This window comes from Rhinopithecus bieti, unplaced genomic scaffold (assembly GCF_001698545.2).
Source record: "Rhinopithecus bieti isolate Rb0 unplaced genomic scaffold, ASM169854v2 scaffold_110, whole genome shotgun sequence".
Taxonomy (NCBI): Eukaryota; Metazoa; Chordata; class Mammalia; order Primates; family Cercopithecidae; genus Rhinopithecus; species Rhinopithecus bieti.
Window position 1 is genome coordinate 163484 of NW_016803311.1, and position 17414 is coordinate 180897.

Sequence of the window (17414 nt, forward strand, 5' to 3'; positions counted from 1 at the left end):
GCCGGGGGAGGGCTCCGGGAGGGAGTGCCCGGCCAGGCCAGCGTGTCTGCCGAGATGGATGACAGTAAGGTAAGTCTTGTGGTTTGCACGCGCCGCCGCCTGCTTGTCGCTCAATGCTAGTCCCGCGGCTGAACCTCTGCTGTGTAGTCCACGCCAACACCCAAGAGACACCTGCCTAAAACATACCTGCGCCTCTCCAGTCACTGCCCGATGGTACCCAGCCAGGAAATGAGGGAACACCGGGCTGCTTTTTTCCAGGAAGGGCCCTCTCCTCTGGAAATTTTTCACTCCCAGGGCAACCCTGTTTGCTAGCTTTCCAGGTAGTGCAACCCCTAGTCCTTAACTTGCCTGTCGAGATAAGTGAAGAAACTACTGTACTTTTTCTTCTTGCACTCTTTTGCTGCCTCCTACCCTCTCTCCAGTTTGGACACTTTAGTGCACTCCGAACCAGCCTCATTCCCCTTGACGATTCCCCTTTCTTCTCTCAGGCTCCCTTACTCAATGCACCATTCATGTAATCAGTTCACTCCCCCTCTGAGCTATTTTCCTGCGGTTGGTTGGAACACTGCTAAACTCCTGTTGCTATTTGGCCAGTCTGGAGTTTAACCTCCTCTAGAAAGCCTTCTCTAAAAAACAGTGATTTTTCTCTTGTTAACCTTAGTATCCCATCACCATCCAGTTTCCCTGTCCAAATCACTTACTTTGTGATTTTAAGATAATAGATCACGTTCATTGTTGGTTAATCCAAATAGTTTATGTATAGCCTTTCTGTCTTTATTTATTGAGACGGAGTTTCGCTCTGGTTGCCCAGGCTGGAGTGAAATGGCGCGATCTCGGCCCACCACAACCTCCGCCTCCGGGGCTCAAGCTTTTCTTCTGCCTCCCGGGTGCAAGCGATTCTCCTGCCTCAGCCTCCCGAGTAGCTGGGATTACAGGCATGCGCCACCACGCCCGGCTAATTTTGTATTTTAGTAGAGACAGAGTTTCTTCATGTTGGTCGGGCAGGTCTTGAACTCCCAACGTCAGGTGATCCGCCCGCCTCGGCCTCCCAAAGTGCTGGGATTACAGGCGTGAGCCACCGCGCCTGGCCGCCTTTCTGTCTTCACATCTACCCACATTAGTGTTGTTTAGTTTTTTTTCCTGAAGATAGGGATGCTCAGGGATTTGCTTATTGGGGTTTCAGGTTGTTTTGGAATTGAACTTTTTTATTTTAAGGAATCAGACTTCTAAAATTTGCCAGTTTTAAAGTAAAAGCCATCCTTTGTGCTTCTCAGCGTCTTCTGTTTCAGTCTCTGGCATACTCTTGATGATAGCTTGTCCTTTGGGTGTCTTTTTTTGCTACTGCTGCAGTTTTGTTTCACATATCCTCAGAGAGATTCAAAAAATTTCCATCTTCTCTGTGTTCCTTGTTTTATTCTTTCTTTCTTGTTTTCTCTTCCTCTTCATGTAGAAGGCTGTGAGGAAGTGACAGATGGAAGGGAAAACCCAGTGCAGTACTCTGGAATTGGGACTCACCTAGAGGAACGGATTGCTTGTGAAGTAGTAAACCCCTCTTAATAGGAAGTGGTATTTCCAAGACAGAAATGGGGCACGTTTCAGGAAGCTATCGGCTCTTAGCGTGCTTAGTATGCTCAGTACACACATTAATTCCCTTGACAAGAATCTTGCCCTTGTTTGTTTACAACAGTGCCAACAGAATGCGGGATAACATTGTAGACTCTCAGTTTTGCCATAGTCACATTCGTGGAGTATGATATTGGGGAAGTGGTATTTCCAAGACAGAAGGGGAGTGTTCTGAAAGTTTTCCAGAAAATCAGCAAGTAATTTTTTTTTCTTTTTTTTTTTGCTTTGAGTATTTCTTTGGGGAGGGGACATCACACCTCTTTTTTTTTTTTTTTTTTTTTTTGAGATGGAGTCTCGCTCTGTTGCCCAGGCTGGAGTGCAGTGACATGCTCTCAGCTTACTGCATCCTCCGCCTCCTGGGTTCAAGCAATTCTCCTGCCTCAGCCTCCTGAGTAGCTGGGACTGCAGGCGTGTGCCACCACACCCGGCTAAATTTTTATTTTTAGTAGAGATAGGGTTTCACCGTGTTGGTAAGGCTGGTCTCAAACTCCTGAGTGACCTCAGGTGATCCACCCACCTTGGCCTCCCGAAGTGCTAGGAATACAGGTATAAGCCACCGCGCCCGACCAGGACATCACACTTCTACTCAATGAAGAGAAATGTTTGTATATCTTTTGTCTTTTTTACCTCTATTATGCCATGAATTCATAGGGAATAAGTTCCAGTAGCTCAGGCTCTTTTCCACTGGTGGAGCAGACTGGTGCTTCAGTTGAACTCAGGTACCTTTCTTTTTTAGTTTACTTTTTTTTTTTTTGAAATAGGGTTTTGCACTGTTGCCCAGGCTGGAGTGCGTTGCTGTGATCACAGCTCACTGCAGCCTTGAACTCCTGGGCTCAAAGCAGTCCTCCACCTCAGCCTCCCAAGTGACTGGGACTACAGGAATTCACATCCACGCCCAGCTAATTTTTTTGCAGAGATGAGGGTCTCACTGGCTTCTTTTTCTGATCATTTTCCTTCACACGTTTCTGGAAGCTGTCAGCTCTTAAGAGTACTTAATATGCTCAATACACACATTAATTCTCTTGGCAAGAATCTTTTCTTTTTTTGTTTACAACAGTGCCAACAGAATGCTGGGTAACATTGTAGACCCTTCCAGTTTTGCCATAGTAAGATTTGTAGGGCATTCCTTTTTTTTTTTTTTTTTTTTGAGATGGAGTCTGTGTTCCCAGGCTGGAGTGCAGTGGCATGATCTCAGCTCACTGCAATCTCTGCCTCCTGGGTTCAAGCTATTCTCCTACCCCAGCCTCACTAGTAGGTGTGACTACAGGCATGGGCCACCATGCCCGGCTAATTTTTTTTTTTTGAGACAGGGTCTTGCTCTGTTGCCCAGGCTTGATGCAGTAGTACAATCTTGGCTCACTGTAAACTCTGCCTCCAGGGTTCAAGTGATTCTCCTGCCTCAGCCTTCTGAGTAGCTGGGATTACAGGTGCATGCCACCACAACTGATTAATTTTTGTATTTTTATTAGAGACAGGGTTTTGCCATGTTGGCCAGGCTGGTCTCGAACTCCTGGCCTCAAGTGATCCACCCACCTTGGTCTCCCAAAGTGCTGAGATTACAGGCGTGAGCCATTGCACCTGGCCAACTTTTTGCATGTTTTAGCAGAAACGGGATTTCATCATGTTGGCCAGGCTGGTCTGGAACTCCTGACCTCAGGTGATCTGTGTAGGGCATTCCTTTTTAAACAGTCCCCATTCCATTGATGTCTACAATATCACCCTTCTTTTTTTTTTTTTCTTTGAGACGGAGTCTCGCTCTGTCACCAGGCTGGAGTGCAGTGGTGCAATCTCGGCTCACTGCAACCTCTGACTCCCTGTTTCAAGCAATTCTCCTGCCTCAGCCTGCTGAGTAGCTGGGATTACAGGCATGTGCCACCATGCCCAGCTAATTTTTGTATTTTTGGTAGAGCTGGGGCTTCACTATGTTGGCCAGGATGGTCTTGATCTCCTGACCTCGTGATCTGACCGTGTCGGCCTCCCGAAGTACTGGGATTACAGGTGTGAGCCACTGAGCCCAGCTCCAGTATCACCTTTCTTGTAGGTTTCCATGTATGTGGCCAAAGGAACAACTCCGTGTGTTCTAAAAGGCCTGGAGAACATCTGTTGGTGCCTTTCTCTTTCCCTTTGTGTTAATCATTTTGATGAATTACTGGAAGATGGCAGTTCCAGCCAAAAGGCAGAAATAATATTTCATAAAAATCTTTGCTAGCTAGATCTTTCAGTGTTAATTTTAAAATTAAATCTTAATGCTGTGTCCATTATCTTATCCAGAAAATAATACTAATGTTATGGGTGTTTAAGGATGGTAGAAGAACATACTGTTCTTTATTTTTCCTAACTTGAGATTCAAAATATATTCTTTCCGGTTTTCAGTTTTTTCCTTTTCAGACCTTTGCAACATTTAACGGCTTACTGAAAGTCTTCAATAATTTCAAATAAGTCCAAGAAAAATACATAGGATTCTGGGCTATTTTACTTAGCTATAAGATCACATAAAGGTTATTTCTAAAACTGGTGGGGTGAAGGAAGGTTCAAAATGTCATTATTTAGCCTAAAAGAGTGCAGTTAAAATTTGAGGGTAAGCTATCCGTGAATTACTTCCTAAAGGATACACAGGTAAGCACAATGAATTTGATTCTCACTCTTTATTAATTCGTTGTTTTATAAGTACTTAGAAACCAGCAGCTTTAAAAACCTTAGTGAGTATCAAAAAGGAAATTCAGTTTAAATGTCTCTGGATGGAGAGTGCCTCTGGAGTACTCTACGTGCACTTCGAATGCATATTGTAGTTGTAGATGAGTAATATTTACATGTCATGTACAATACTAGACTCTCCTTCCACAGTCAGGCAGTGTGAAACTGTCCTTATATAAGGCTTTGGCAGCTCCCAGCCCTGCCTTTTCTGTGCCCTAGTTATAATCCCACAAAATTGTACTGTCCTCCTAGTATATACAGACATACACACAAAACATACTTTTCCCTCACATTCTGTATGAGTCACAGTCTCTGGTTCCATTTTCCTCAGTGTAAGGGAAGATGAGGATTGGGGTTTGGAAGAATGGTGGCTGTGCCAGTGAGAGCATAAAGGATGACAGACTGGCTGACAGCAAGACCAGTGCAACAGGAAGAGGACAGAGTAGGCAGGAACAGCAGTTATAGAGAGGTAGTATTTGACTGAGTAGGTCAGGAAACATGAGGATGATGATGTGAGGACCTCCCTTTATAAAGATTTTGTATTCTGAGTTGTTTTTACCAGTGGTGATAAATGAATCTGCTGAGAGTTCTCCACACTCTGCCATCTAGCCGGCTGGAGTGAGAGCAGGATACATTTGAATGGGGAACAGCTTTGCCTCCCAAGTTTCTAGCAGTGTGCCTAATACAGCATCAAGTACTCATGAATAGAGATTAAATTGAATTGGATCAGGGTGATGTGAAGGAGATTGTCCTGATGTACTCGGGCTTTATTAATCAGTGTGCTCCAGCTGAGCAAACCAGCCAGCACGTATTTACCATGGCAAATGAGAGAAATAAAGCAAGAGATAGATTGGGCATCTCAAAGTGGGGTTTAGGAAAGTGTTAATTAGCAGAGCTCAATTGCTAACTGAGTAGATCTCCTACTAGGCTAGTTGGGAAGGAAAAAATCTTGGCTAATTTATTTACTTTTTTGAGCTTCCATTTCCTTATCTGTTAAATGTGGCCAATAGGTGAGGTTTTGGTGAGGATTAGGGATGATACATTTAAAGCTCTAGTACAGACTCTAAAACATAGTAGGCTCTCAAGACACGTTACCATTATTATATTACCTAACAGTGATTCCTTGGGCCTTTCCACAGTGCAGTAGGTCCCTGAGATGCTCATTTTAGTAATTCCTAAGTATATGCTGTTGTATAAGATTTGTAGCACCTATACTACCTTTTGCTCCAGACTGTGCCCCAGATGGGACAGGGGCAGTGGGGTGGGACATAAAATGAACTTAAGCTCTGTCATTAACTGTTAGACAGTGTGAGAAAGGTAGTTTCCTGAGGCCACCTCCATGTTTACCACTAGGAAAAGTGCTTGTTTTATGAAAATCTCTTTTCTTTGGCCAGGTGTGGTGGCTCATGCCTGTAATTCCAGCACTTTGAGAGACTGAGGTGGGTGGATTGAGTTCAGGAGTTCAAGATCAGCATGGGCAACATGGCGAAACCCCATCTCTTCAAAAAATACAAAAATTATCCAGGTGTGGTGATATGCAGCTGTAATCCCAGCTACTCAGGAGGGAGGCTGAGGCACGAGAATTGCATAAGCCCAGGAGATGGAGGTTGCTGTGAGCCGAGATTGTGCCACTGCACTCCAGCCTGGGCAATGGAGCTGGACTCTGTCTCAAAAAAGAAAAAAAAGAAAGTTTGTTCTCCCTTGACCTGCTACATTCAGTTACAAAATAGAAATGTGTTATTTTCAGAGGCTTTGATCATAGATAGAAAGTTCTCATTTTTTAATTTTATGTTGGACTTTATGTTTACTGAATGAACACATGAATAAATTGAAGTATCCTAAGGTATCAAGATCCAGTTGAGGGACTGATGCAGGAGTGGGCTGGCTGATGGCTGCAGCATGCCAAGATGGGCTGTCATTTCCCTCCACACTTCTTTTCTACCTTGTGTTCTACGTGATTATCTGGAAATGAGGTTTCTTGCACTTTCCTTACCCCTTTAACCCCCTTCCTCTGCCAAAGTCTTCTGATTCTTTCCAGTTCTGAGTAGTGCTGGTTCTCAAAAAAATTTTTAATTTGGCAAAAAAATATCTTTGACATTCTCACATATATTCTTTGGCTCCTTAACCATCCTCTGCTGCAGTTGGAGCTACCTTCCTTGGGCCGTGCCTTATAGCCCAGACATATTCTGCTTTTCCTGTCATCTTACATCAACACTTTCTAGAAGACCAAGACAAAAGAGCCATGTCATCTGTTAAACAAATCTCTGACAGTAGACATTAATGTGCTTATGTGCTTGCTGTCTTTTCTTTTCTTTTCTTTTTGAAACAGTCTCACTCTGTCGCCTGGACTGGGCACAGTGGTGCAATCATGGTTCACCGCAGCCTCCACCTCCCTGGCTCAAGCGATTCTCCCACTTCAGCCTCTGGAATAGCTGGGACCACAGGCGCCTGCCACCACTCTTGATTAATTTAAAAATATTTTTTGTAGAGACAGCCTGTGTTGTCCAGGCTGGTTTCAAACTCCCAAGCTCAAGCAATCTGCCCATCTTGTCCTCCCAAAGTGCTGAGATTACAGACGTGAGCCACCATGCCCGGCCACCTTTCTTTCTTGTTTAGGTTACATGCACGTTTCAACTTGAGTACCTCTACAGATAATTCAGAAACCAAGGAGTAATTTAAATACCACAGAAACCAGTTGAAATCTAAGTTTAAATAACCTTAATCTAAATTTAATCTAAGTTTAAATAACCTTATTCAGAATGTTTTGTCCTCTAAGATTTTCAGGAAAGTTTATTTATTAATTCATCCAACATTTGTTGAACACCTAATATGTGTGAGGCATTGTGCTAGGCATTGGAGTTGCAAAGATGATTAAGAGTTTGTAACTGTTCTCAGGGAATATTTTATTGGGTGAGGCAGACAAATAGAAACGTAATTACGATATGGTGAGGTAGAAAATGAGGGCAATAGAGGCAAAGTTCTTTTGGGGCACCAAGAGTGGATGCTAAACTGTCGAGGTATGTCAGACATGGGTTTACAGAGTAGGAATGAATCTTTTTTTTTTTTTTTTTTGAGACGGAGTCTCGCTCTGTCGCCCGGGCTGGCGTGCAGTGGCCAGATCTCAGCTCACTGCAAGCTCCGCCTCCCGGATTTATGCCATTCTCCTGCCTCAGCCTCCCGAGTAGCTGGGACTACAGGCGCCCGCCACCTCGCCCGGCTAGTTTTGTATTTTAGTAGAGACGAGGTTTCACCGTGTTAGCCAGGATGGTCTCGATCTCCTGACCTCGTGATCCGCCCGTCTCGGCCTCCCAAAGTGCTGGGATTACAGGCTTGAGCCACCGCGCCCGGCCCGGAATGAATCTTTAAAGAACTGGAGTCCCCTCCAAAACAGGAAAGATGGAATATCATATACTAAAGCATCTTGCACAGTAGAGTAAGTATTTTGGTACAGCTGGAGAAGGATCGACAGACTTTCTGTAAAGGGCCGTGCACACTATATGGTCTCTGTTGGAATTATTCCACCCTGCCATTGTATTATGAAAGCAACCATAAGCAGAATATAATGAATGGGCATGGCTGTGTTCCAGTAAAACTTTATTTTCAAAAACTGGGCTGGGCACAGTGACTCATGTACAGGCGTGAGCCAGCATTTTGGGAGGCCAAGGCGGGCAGATCACCAGAGGTCAGGAGTTCGAGACCAGCCTGACCAACATGGAGAAACCCCCGTCTCTACTAAAAATGCAAAATTAGCCAGGCGTGGTGGTGCATACCTGTAATCCCAGCCACTCGGGAGGCTGAGGCAGGAGAATTGCTTGAACCCGGAAGGCGGAGGCTGCAATGAGCCGAGATCGCACCATTGCACTCTAGCCTGGGCAACAAGAGCAAAACTCTGTCTCAAAAAAAAGAAAAAAAAAACTGGCAGTAGGCTGTATTTGGGTTGCCAGCAGGGCGGTAATTTATTAACCCTGAACTACAGCATAAAGCACAAGTAGAGGTGTGGTCAGAGATGAGGATGAAAGATAAGCAGGGACCAAATTACAATATACCTGGTAAACAAGGCTGAGAAATTTGGGTCAGTATTTTTCAGAGTGGAAGAGACCTGGTGAATCAGATTCTTTCGGGATAGGGTCTGGGAATTTTGTGAGTGGCTTCCCAGTTGAGTGGCTCTTATGTGTAATGAGGTTTGAACACCAAGGCCATAGATGTTGGGGAGCCATTGAACGGTTTTAAAGCAGAAGTGACAAAATCAGATTTGTGTTTTTGAAGAAAAAGGCCAATGCCTATATGGAGAACAGATTAGGGTGAAAATGTAGAAACTGGGACAAGACCAGAGGCAGATGGTCCAATTATGAAAGAACATGGGTTTTAGCGTATGACTTGAGTTCAAATCTCATTTTCACCCTTTCAAACTGTTGTGATTTTGGACAGATTATTTAATCTCTTCAGATATTACTTTCTTCAGATACAGATTGGGTGTGTTAACAAGGACCTTATTGAGTTATTGTGAGAATTAAATGTAGTGTATGTGTGATCCCATACCAAAATAACTTAATACATACTGAGTTCAATAAATCTTGGTCTTTTTTGAGTGCATTGGTCTGGTTAGATTGTGCAGAAGAAAGGCCTGAAGACCATATTAGAGATTTTACAATGTAAGTTGCAGCTGATGCAGCGTGCTTAAAATTCCGAAAGGATAAAGAGTGGAGAGAATAGAGAGCTAAAGAGAGCCCTGGAAAACTCTAAAGTGATCAGAAGATTCCTGAAGAGTAGGACTCAGCAAAATAAACTGAAAAGAGAGGTCAGTGACGTAAGAGAACCAGAAGACAGGGCTGTTGTGCCGTCTAAGAGTGGAGAGACTTTTAAAAAGAGGACTTACCAGTTGCAGGGGATGGGGGAAGGGATAGGGGTTGGGAGAGGAGAGGCAGAAGTTAACTCTCAGGCTAGAGATACCTACTTGATCTTTCTCCTGTCGACTAGAAAAACTGGCAGAAAGGTAACAGCAGGAAGATGTGAGTAGACTTTGCTGCTTTCTGTAGATCTGGCAAATAAAAAAAGAGAAGAAGCCTAACCCACAGCTGTGAAGGAAGTTATGGGAGCCTTAACATCAAATGAAAATGCCACTGCTTGTTTTGTTTTTTCTTTAAAGTGGTAAAGAGCAGTGGCTAGCCACATTCATATTTATCTTATTTTCTTTAATCTGTGGGAGATAACTTTTCTCTTTATGTTTTAAGAGAAAGGCAAAACAAGCCCTCCTGTTTTCCTTTTTGGCCGAGGCTGCTGGTACTTCTTCATCTAGATACAGTAGTTCTCTTAACTTTAACAACTTGAAACTTTTAGTAGTTGCCTTAATTAGAGCATTAGGATGTAAATAAGTGTAAAAAGGGTGATAAAAGAAGAGTTCTTAATTGGTTTTCAGATTTCACATCCCTGAGAGGGAGCATTTCCTTTTAACAGCTTTAAAGTTGGTGGTGGTAGTAGTATCAATTTGAAGCACTTTCAAAATATCGCTGATTTTTCTTTTTTCATTTATTCATTAAATTATCAATCTTTTAATAAATATCTCTTAAATGCCTGGCTCTGTGCTGGACACTGTGGGATTGCAAAAGAGTAGAAAACATAGCTTCTGTGCTTGAGGAGCTCAGACTACTTGGGGAGATAGAAAAATGTGTGAGTCCACTAAAAAAACAATATAACAAAGCATATAAATTCAGTGTGATATTAACTCTGTGTTCCAGGACTTTGAAGAAAAATGACTTATGGATTGAGGGTGGTGGTCAGTGAGAGCTTCAGAGAAAGAGGGCTAGAGCTGATCTTAACAAAATAAAACAAGATTTGCGCTTTTGGATGGTGGGAGGATAGAGGGAAAATAGAAATGTAGGTATAGTTAGAAATGCAGGGGATGGGGATAGATAGAAATGCAGGCTGGTGATCTCTAGGGAGACTGGCTTGCGTTGATACAGAGGGTGCCTGCTAGAGAACTGGCTTTGTGCAGGAATCCTGGATGCAGTGGGCTGAATGGTGGCCCCTAAAAAGATATGTCTATGTCTGAATCCCTGGAACCTGTGGTTATCACCTTATGTGGTAAAACAGTGAATATTACCTTGGATGGCAAAAGATGTGATTAAGGATTTTGAGAGGAGGAGCTTATCCTCCATTATCTAGATGGGCCCTAAATCCAGTGACAAGTGTCCTTTTAAGACTGAGGCAGAGGGAGCTTTGATGGACAGATGAGGAAGCAGTGTGACCACTGAGGCAGATTGGAGTGATGTGGCCACAAGTCAAGGAATGCTGGCAGCCACCAGAAGCTGGAGAGGCGAAGAGTGGATTCTCCCCCATGGACTGCAGAGGGAATGCAGCTCCACCAGACTGCCCCAGTCTGGACTTCCAGAGCCAGAGAATAAATTTCTGGGTTTAAGCCACCACATTTGTGGTAATTTGTTATAGCAGCCCCAAGAAATGAGTATAATGGATATGGTGACTTAGTAAGTAGTGCTGAGCCAGAGGTCTCTTCTTGAACTTGAGGGTGACATGGCCAGGGGCCATTAGAGAAAATTTATTGTTTCTATAATGATCAGGTATTACTTTTTTACAGTGAAGAAAAACACCCTAAAGTTATGGAAAGAAAGGTTAATCTGGTAGCTCTTTGCAAAATGGATTGACTAGGGAAGTGGGGTGGAAAAGGGGAGATGGTGGGGAGATGCACTGGGCACCTATTGTAACAACCTGTGAGTAGTGCCCTGACTGGTGTTGGGGTGTCAATGAAGCAGGGTATTTCCCGGACCCTTTCGCAGGACTCACTATAGGGGTGCCTCATATACTCAGCCCACCACTCTCAGCTCCTTGCAGTAGGGAGCATGTGAGCAAACGAGTGAAGGAACTGGAGTGAATGAGCACTGGAATCGGCCAGCTGCTTTGGTGCTGGCAGGAGTGAACTTTATGCAGACCCAAAGACAGCATCCAGGTAGGGGTGCCTGAGACTTCCGAAGCCCCAGAGGGAGTGTTACAGTGCTCTTTGAGCTCTGCCATCCGTGGATGGCTCAACTGTTAATAGCTCAGTGGACCCTTTGCCTTTTCTTGTGAGGCAACTGCCCTCCACCAGCAAGGGCAAAGGGCCAGTGTGACAGCCTTTTGTTTCTACACTTGTGGCTCCCATCGTCCAGGTAAAATGAGGTCACACAAATGAATTGAAGGATGGTGAATGCAGGGGATTTTATTGCTGATGAAAGTGGTTCTCAGCAGGAGGGGGAACTGAAAAGGGGATGGGACTGGTAAGTAATCTTCCCTTGAAGTCCAGCTGTCTCCAGCCAGACTCTTCTCTGAAGTTACGCCATCAAGCCATTCCTCTGAAATCAAGCTGCTTCTCTCTGACATCCAGTTGTAGTCTTGTCTACCGGCCGAGTTTGGGGGTTTTATAGGCACAGGATGGGGTGGGGCAGGGCCATGGGTGGCTTAGGAAAAGGCAACATTTGAGTGGGAAAACAGGGATGTAAGTTCTCATTTTGGGCCGTCATTTCAGGCTTTTTGGCTTGAGGATGGGTTTTGTCGGGGACCCACCCTTTTCTGTCTAGAATTTTCTTTCTGTGGAAGTTAAACTTGTTGACTGTGAAGCCTAGGCCATCCATAATTTCCTCAGGCCTTTGCAGACTGGTTTCTATTTTGTCTTTTGCTGTAATGGTTAATTTTAGAATTATCAGCAATAATTAAATCCAGTTTTATCTTAATTTTCAACCTTAAAACTCATAAGTTAGAACCTTATGCTTGACCCCTCCCCTCCAGAATACTCATTCTCCTCATAATCTTCTGTATCTGTGCTACCTTGATTCTTCCCTTTCAGCTATTCTTTTGCTTTTCAGGTTCACTAGGCAACCATGTCTTTTAAAAAAAATAATAGCATTATTGAAAGGTAATTCACAAACCATAAAATTCACCTTTTAATTTGTTCATCCTGTGATTTGTAATATATTCACAGAGTTGTGCAATGATCATCACTATCTAATTCCAGAACAGTTCCATCACTCCAAGAAGAGACTCTTATAACAAACTGTGGTACATCCCTGTAGTGGAATACTATTTAGCAGTAAAAACAAATGAGTTGCTAGGTGCACCTGTAGTTCCAGCTACTTGGGAGGCTGAGGCAGGAAGATAGCTTGAAAACAAGAGTCTGAGACCAGCCTGGGCAACATAGCGAGGCCCTGTTTCTTAGGGAAAAAAAAAATAAAGAAAAAGAAAAAGGAACAAGCTATCAAGCCACAGGAAGTCATGGAGGAGCCTTAAATGCATGTTGCTAAGTGAAAGGAGCCATTTTGGAAAAGGCAAAACTATAGAGATAGTAAAAAGTTCAGTGATTGTCAGGGTTTCAGGAGACAGAGGAAGGAGGAGGAATAGATGGAGCATAGGGGATTTTCAGGGCAGTGAGACTATTCTGTATGATACTGCTTATCAAAATACATAGAATATACCACACCAAGAGTGAACCCTAATGTAAACTGTGGACTTCAGTTACTAATAATAAATCAATATTAGTTCATCAATTGTAATAAATGTACCACACTAATGAAAGATTTGTTTTTTGTTTTTTGTTTTTTTTGAGACGGAGTCTCACTCTGTTGCCCAGGCTGGAGTGCAGTGGTGCGATCTTGGCTCACTGCAACCTCTGCCTCCTGGGTTCAAGCAGTTCTCTGCCTCAGCCTCCAGAGTAGCTGGGATTACAGGAGCCCACCACCACGCCTGGCTGTTTTTGTATTTTTAGTAGAGACGGGGTTTCACCATCTTGGCCAGGCTGGTCTTGAACTCCTGACTTCGTGATCCACCTGCCTCGGCCTCCCAAAGTGCTGGGATTATAGGCGTGAGCCACCGTGCCCGGCGAAAGATGTTAGTGATAGGTGAAACTGTGAAAGTGGAGAAGGGGATAGTATGGGAACTTGCTGTACTTTCAGCTTAATTTTCCTGTAAACCTAAACAGCTGTAAAATACAAAGTCTGTTAATTTAAAAAGAAAAAAAGAAACTCTGAGGCCATTAACAGGCACTCCCTATTTTTTTCTTCCTTTCTCAGCCCTAAGCAACCATTAATCTACTTTAAGTCTCTGTGGATTTGGAATAATACAATATGTGGCCTTTTGTATTTGTCTTCTTTCACCTAACATAATGTTTTCAAGGCTATCAGTGTTGTACCATGTGTCTGTACTTCATTCCATTTTATAGCTGAATAATGTTCCATTGTATGGATATACTACATTTTGTTATTTATTCATCAGTTGATGGACATTTGGGTTGTTTCTGGTTTTTAGGTATCATGAATAATGGTGCTGTGAACATTGATATACAAGTTCTAATGTGGACATATGTTTTCATTTCTTTTTGGAATATACCTAGGACTGGAATTGCTAGATTATAAACTTTATGTTTAACTTTTTGAGGCGCTGCCAGAATGTTTTCCAATGTGGCTGCACCATTTTACATTCCCACCAGCAATGTTTCTCCACATCTGCACCAGTACTTGTTATTGGTTGTCTTTTTTTTTTTTTTTTTTTTTTTTTTGATACAGATTCTCACTTTGTTGCCAGGGTGTAGTGCAGTGGCGCAATCTCGGCTCACTGCAACCTCTGACTCCCGGGTTCAAGTGATTCTCCTGCCTCAGCCTCCCGAGTAGCTGGGCCTACAGGTGTGCGCCACCATGCCCAGCTAATTGTTTTTTATTTTTAGTAGAGGTGGGGTTTCACCATGTTGGCCAGGATAGTCTCAATCTCTTGACATTGTGATCCTCCCACCTCAGCCTCCCAAAGTACTGGGATTACAAGTGTAGGCCACCACGCCTGGCATTGGCTATCTTTTTGATTATGTAAACATCCTAGTGGGTGTAAAGTGATGTATTTTGTGGTTTTGATTCACATTTCCTTAATGACTAATGATGTTGAGTATTTTTTCATTTGCTTATTGGCATTTGTACATCTTCTTTGGAGAAATGTGTATTCAAATCCTTGCCCCTTTTAAAATTGGATTGTCTTTTATTATTGAGTTGTAAGAGTTCTTTATGTATTCGAGATACAAGTCTCTTATCATATTTGTGATTTACAAATGTTTTCTCCCATTTTGTGGGTTGTCTTTTTACCTTGATTATCCTTGAAATACAGTTTGATAGCTTGTGCTTATCATATCTAAGAAGCCATTGCCTAATCCAGGTCATAAGGAGTAAATCCTCTGTTTTCCTCTAAGAGTTTTATAGTTTTATCTCTTACATTTAGGCCTTTGTTCTATTTTTTTAAAATTTGAGACAGGTTCTCACCCTGTCATCTAGGCTGGAGTGCAGTGGCACAAACCCAGCTTCACTGCAGTCTTGACCTCCTGGGCTCAAAAGATCCTCCTGCCCTGGCCTCCCAAAGTGCTGGGATTACAGGTGTGAACCACTGCACTTGGCTTGTTCAATTTTTAATTTTTGTATATGGTACAAGGTAGGGACCCAACTTAATTATTTTGCAAGTGGCTATCCACCTGTCCCAGCACCCTTTATTGAAGAGACTGTTCTTTCCCCATTGAATTGCTTTGGCACCTTGTCAAAAATCAATTGACCATAAATGTAAGGATTTATTTCTGGATTCTCTATGCTTTTCCATTGGTCTGTATGTCTGTCCTTGTGCCAATATTGCAGTCTTGATTACTGTAGCTTTCTAATAAATTCTGAAATCAGAAAGTGTGAGCCCTCCAGTTTATGTCTTTTTCAAGATTGTTTTGGTTGGGCCGGGCGCGGTGGCTCAAGCCTGTAATCCCAGCACTTTGGGAGGCTGAGACAGGCGGATCACAAGGTCAGGAGATTGGGACCATCCTGGCTAACACGGTGAAACCCCTCCTCTACTAAAAAATACAAAAAACTAGCCGGGCGAGGTGGCGGGCACCTGTAACCATGTAGTCCAAGCTATCGGAGAGGCTGAGAGCAGGAAGAAATGGCATAAAACCGGGACACGGGAGCTTGCAGTGAGCGAGATCCGGCCGACTGCACTCCAGCCCTGGGCACTCAGAGCGAACTCCGTCTCAAAAAAAAAAAAAAAATAAGTTGTTTTGGTTATTCTGGAGTCCCTCACTATTTCGTATGAATTTTAGGACTAGCCTGCCAATTTCAACAAAAGGGTAGCTGAGATTTTGATAGGAATTTTGTTGAAACTGTAGATCAATTTGAAGAGTATTGCTTTCTTAATAATAATAAATCTTCCAGCCCACTAACATGGGCTGCCTTTCCATTTATCGGATGTTTAATTTATTTTAATGATGTTTTGTGGTTTTTAGTGCACAGATTTTACATGCTTTATGCTAAATTGATTCCTAAATATTGTATTCTTTTTAGGCTACTATAAGTGGAGGCATTTTCTTAATTTCATTTTCAGATTGTTCATTGATAGTGTGTAGAAACACAACTGATTTTTGTATAGTGGTCATGTATCCTGGACCCTTGCTCTACTCATGTAGTAGCTCTAAAAGGTTTTTTCAGTGGGGCAAGAATTCTTTTGGATTAGATTTTCTATATATAAAATCATGTCATCTTCAAGGACATAGTTTTACTTTTTCCTTTCCTTTCCTTTCCCTGAATGCTGTTTCTTTTTCTCGGTAGTACAGTGTTGAATAGAAGTGACAGTGACTTGAGAGAAGACAAGATTGTTGCCTTATTCATGATCTCTGGGGGAAAGCATTCAGTGTTCCACCATTAGTAAGATGTTAGCTGTGGGTTTTTTGTAGATATCCATAATCAAATTGGGGAAATTCCCTCCTATTTCTAGGTTATTGAGTGTTTTTATCATGTGAAGGTGTTGAATTTCTGTCAAGTTCTTTTTTTTGTCTATTGAGATGAACATGCAAGTTTTGTCCTTTTTTTCCTATTGATACAGTGTATTATAGTAATTGATTTTTCAGATGTCAAACCAACCTTTATTCTTGAGATAAATCCCTTTTAGTCATGGTGTATAATCTTCTTTATATGTTGCTAGATTCAACCTACTAGTATTTTATCGAGGATTTTTTGCATATAAATTCACAAGACCATACTAGTCTGTAGTTTTCTTCTGATATCTTTGTTTGGTTTTGGTTTCAAGCACATATTGGCCTCATGGAATAAGCTTTCTCCTACTCCACTTTTTGGAAGAGTTTGTGAGTGTTGATTATTTAAATATTTGGTAGAATTCATCAGTGAAGTCATGTGAACCTGGGCTTTTCTTTGATTACTAATCAAAGAAAATTTTTTATTACTAATTCTATCTTGTTATTTGCTATAGGTCTAATTCACATTTTCTGTTTCTTCTTGAGTCTGTTTTGCTACTTTGTGTCTTTCTAGGAATTTGTCCATTTCATCTAGGTTATCTAGTTTTTTGGCATGCAGTTTTTCCTAGTATCCTTTGTATCCCTTTTATTTCTGTAATGTTGGTAATGGTGTCTCTTTCGGTCCTCATTTTAGTATTTTTGAGTTTTCTCTTTCTCTAATGGTCAGTCTAGCGAAAGGTTGGTAAATTTTGTTGATCCTTTTGAGGAACCATCTTTTGGTTTCATTGATTTTTCTCTGTTTTATTTCCATTCTCTATTTTATTCCGCTCTGCCTACTATTTATTATTACATTCTGTCTGCTTGCTTTATGTTTAATTTGCTCTTCTGTTGCTAGTTTCTTAAGGTGGAAGATTATATTACTGATTTGAAACCTTTCTTCTTTTTTTTTTTTTGAGACGGAGTCTCGCTCTGTCGCCCGGGCTGCTGGAGTGCAGTGGCCGGAACTCAGCTCACTGCAAGCTCCGCCTCCTGGGTTTACGCCATTCTCCTGCCTCAGCCTCCCGAGTAGCTGGGACTACAGGTGCCTGCCACCACACCCAGCTAATTTTTTGTATTTTTTTTTTTTGAGACGGAGTCTCGCTCTGTCGCCCGGGCTGCTGGAGTGCAGTGGCCGGAACTCAGCTCACTGCAAGCTCCGCCTCCTGGGTTTACGCCATTCTCCTGCCTCAGCCTCCTGAGTAGCTGGGACTACAGGTGCCCGCTACCTCTCCCGGCTAGTTTTTTGTATTTTTTAGTAGAGACGGGGTTTCACCGTGTTAGCCAGGATGGTCTCGATCTCCTGACCTCGTGATCC

The 17414-nt window shown here is 42.6% G+C and overlaps 1 protein-coding gene across 1 annotated transcript in view; it reads left to right on the top strand.

Moving 5' to 3' along the window:
* The first annotated feature begins 6 nt into the window (after positions 1-6).
* Positions 7-17414, top strand: part of CREBL2 (cAMP responsive element binding protein like 2) — a 29040-nt gene continuing 11632 nt past the window's right edge. The window contains exon 1 of the mRNA XM_017873135.1: positions 7-69. Within this exon, the coding sequence (XP_017728624.1) occupies positions 55-69 (15 nt within the window). The 5' untranslated portion in view covers positions 7-54. The remainder of the gene's footprint in view (positions 70-17414) is intronic.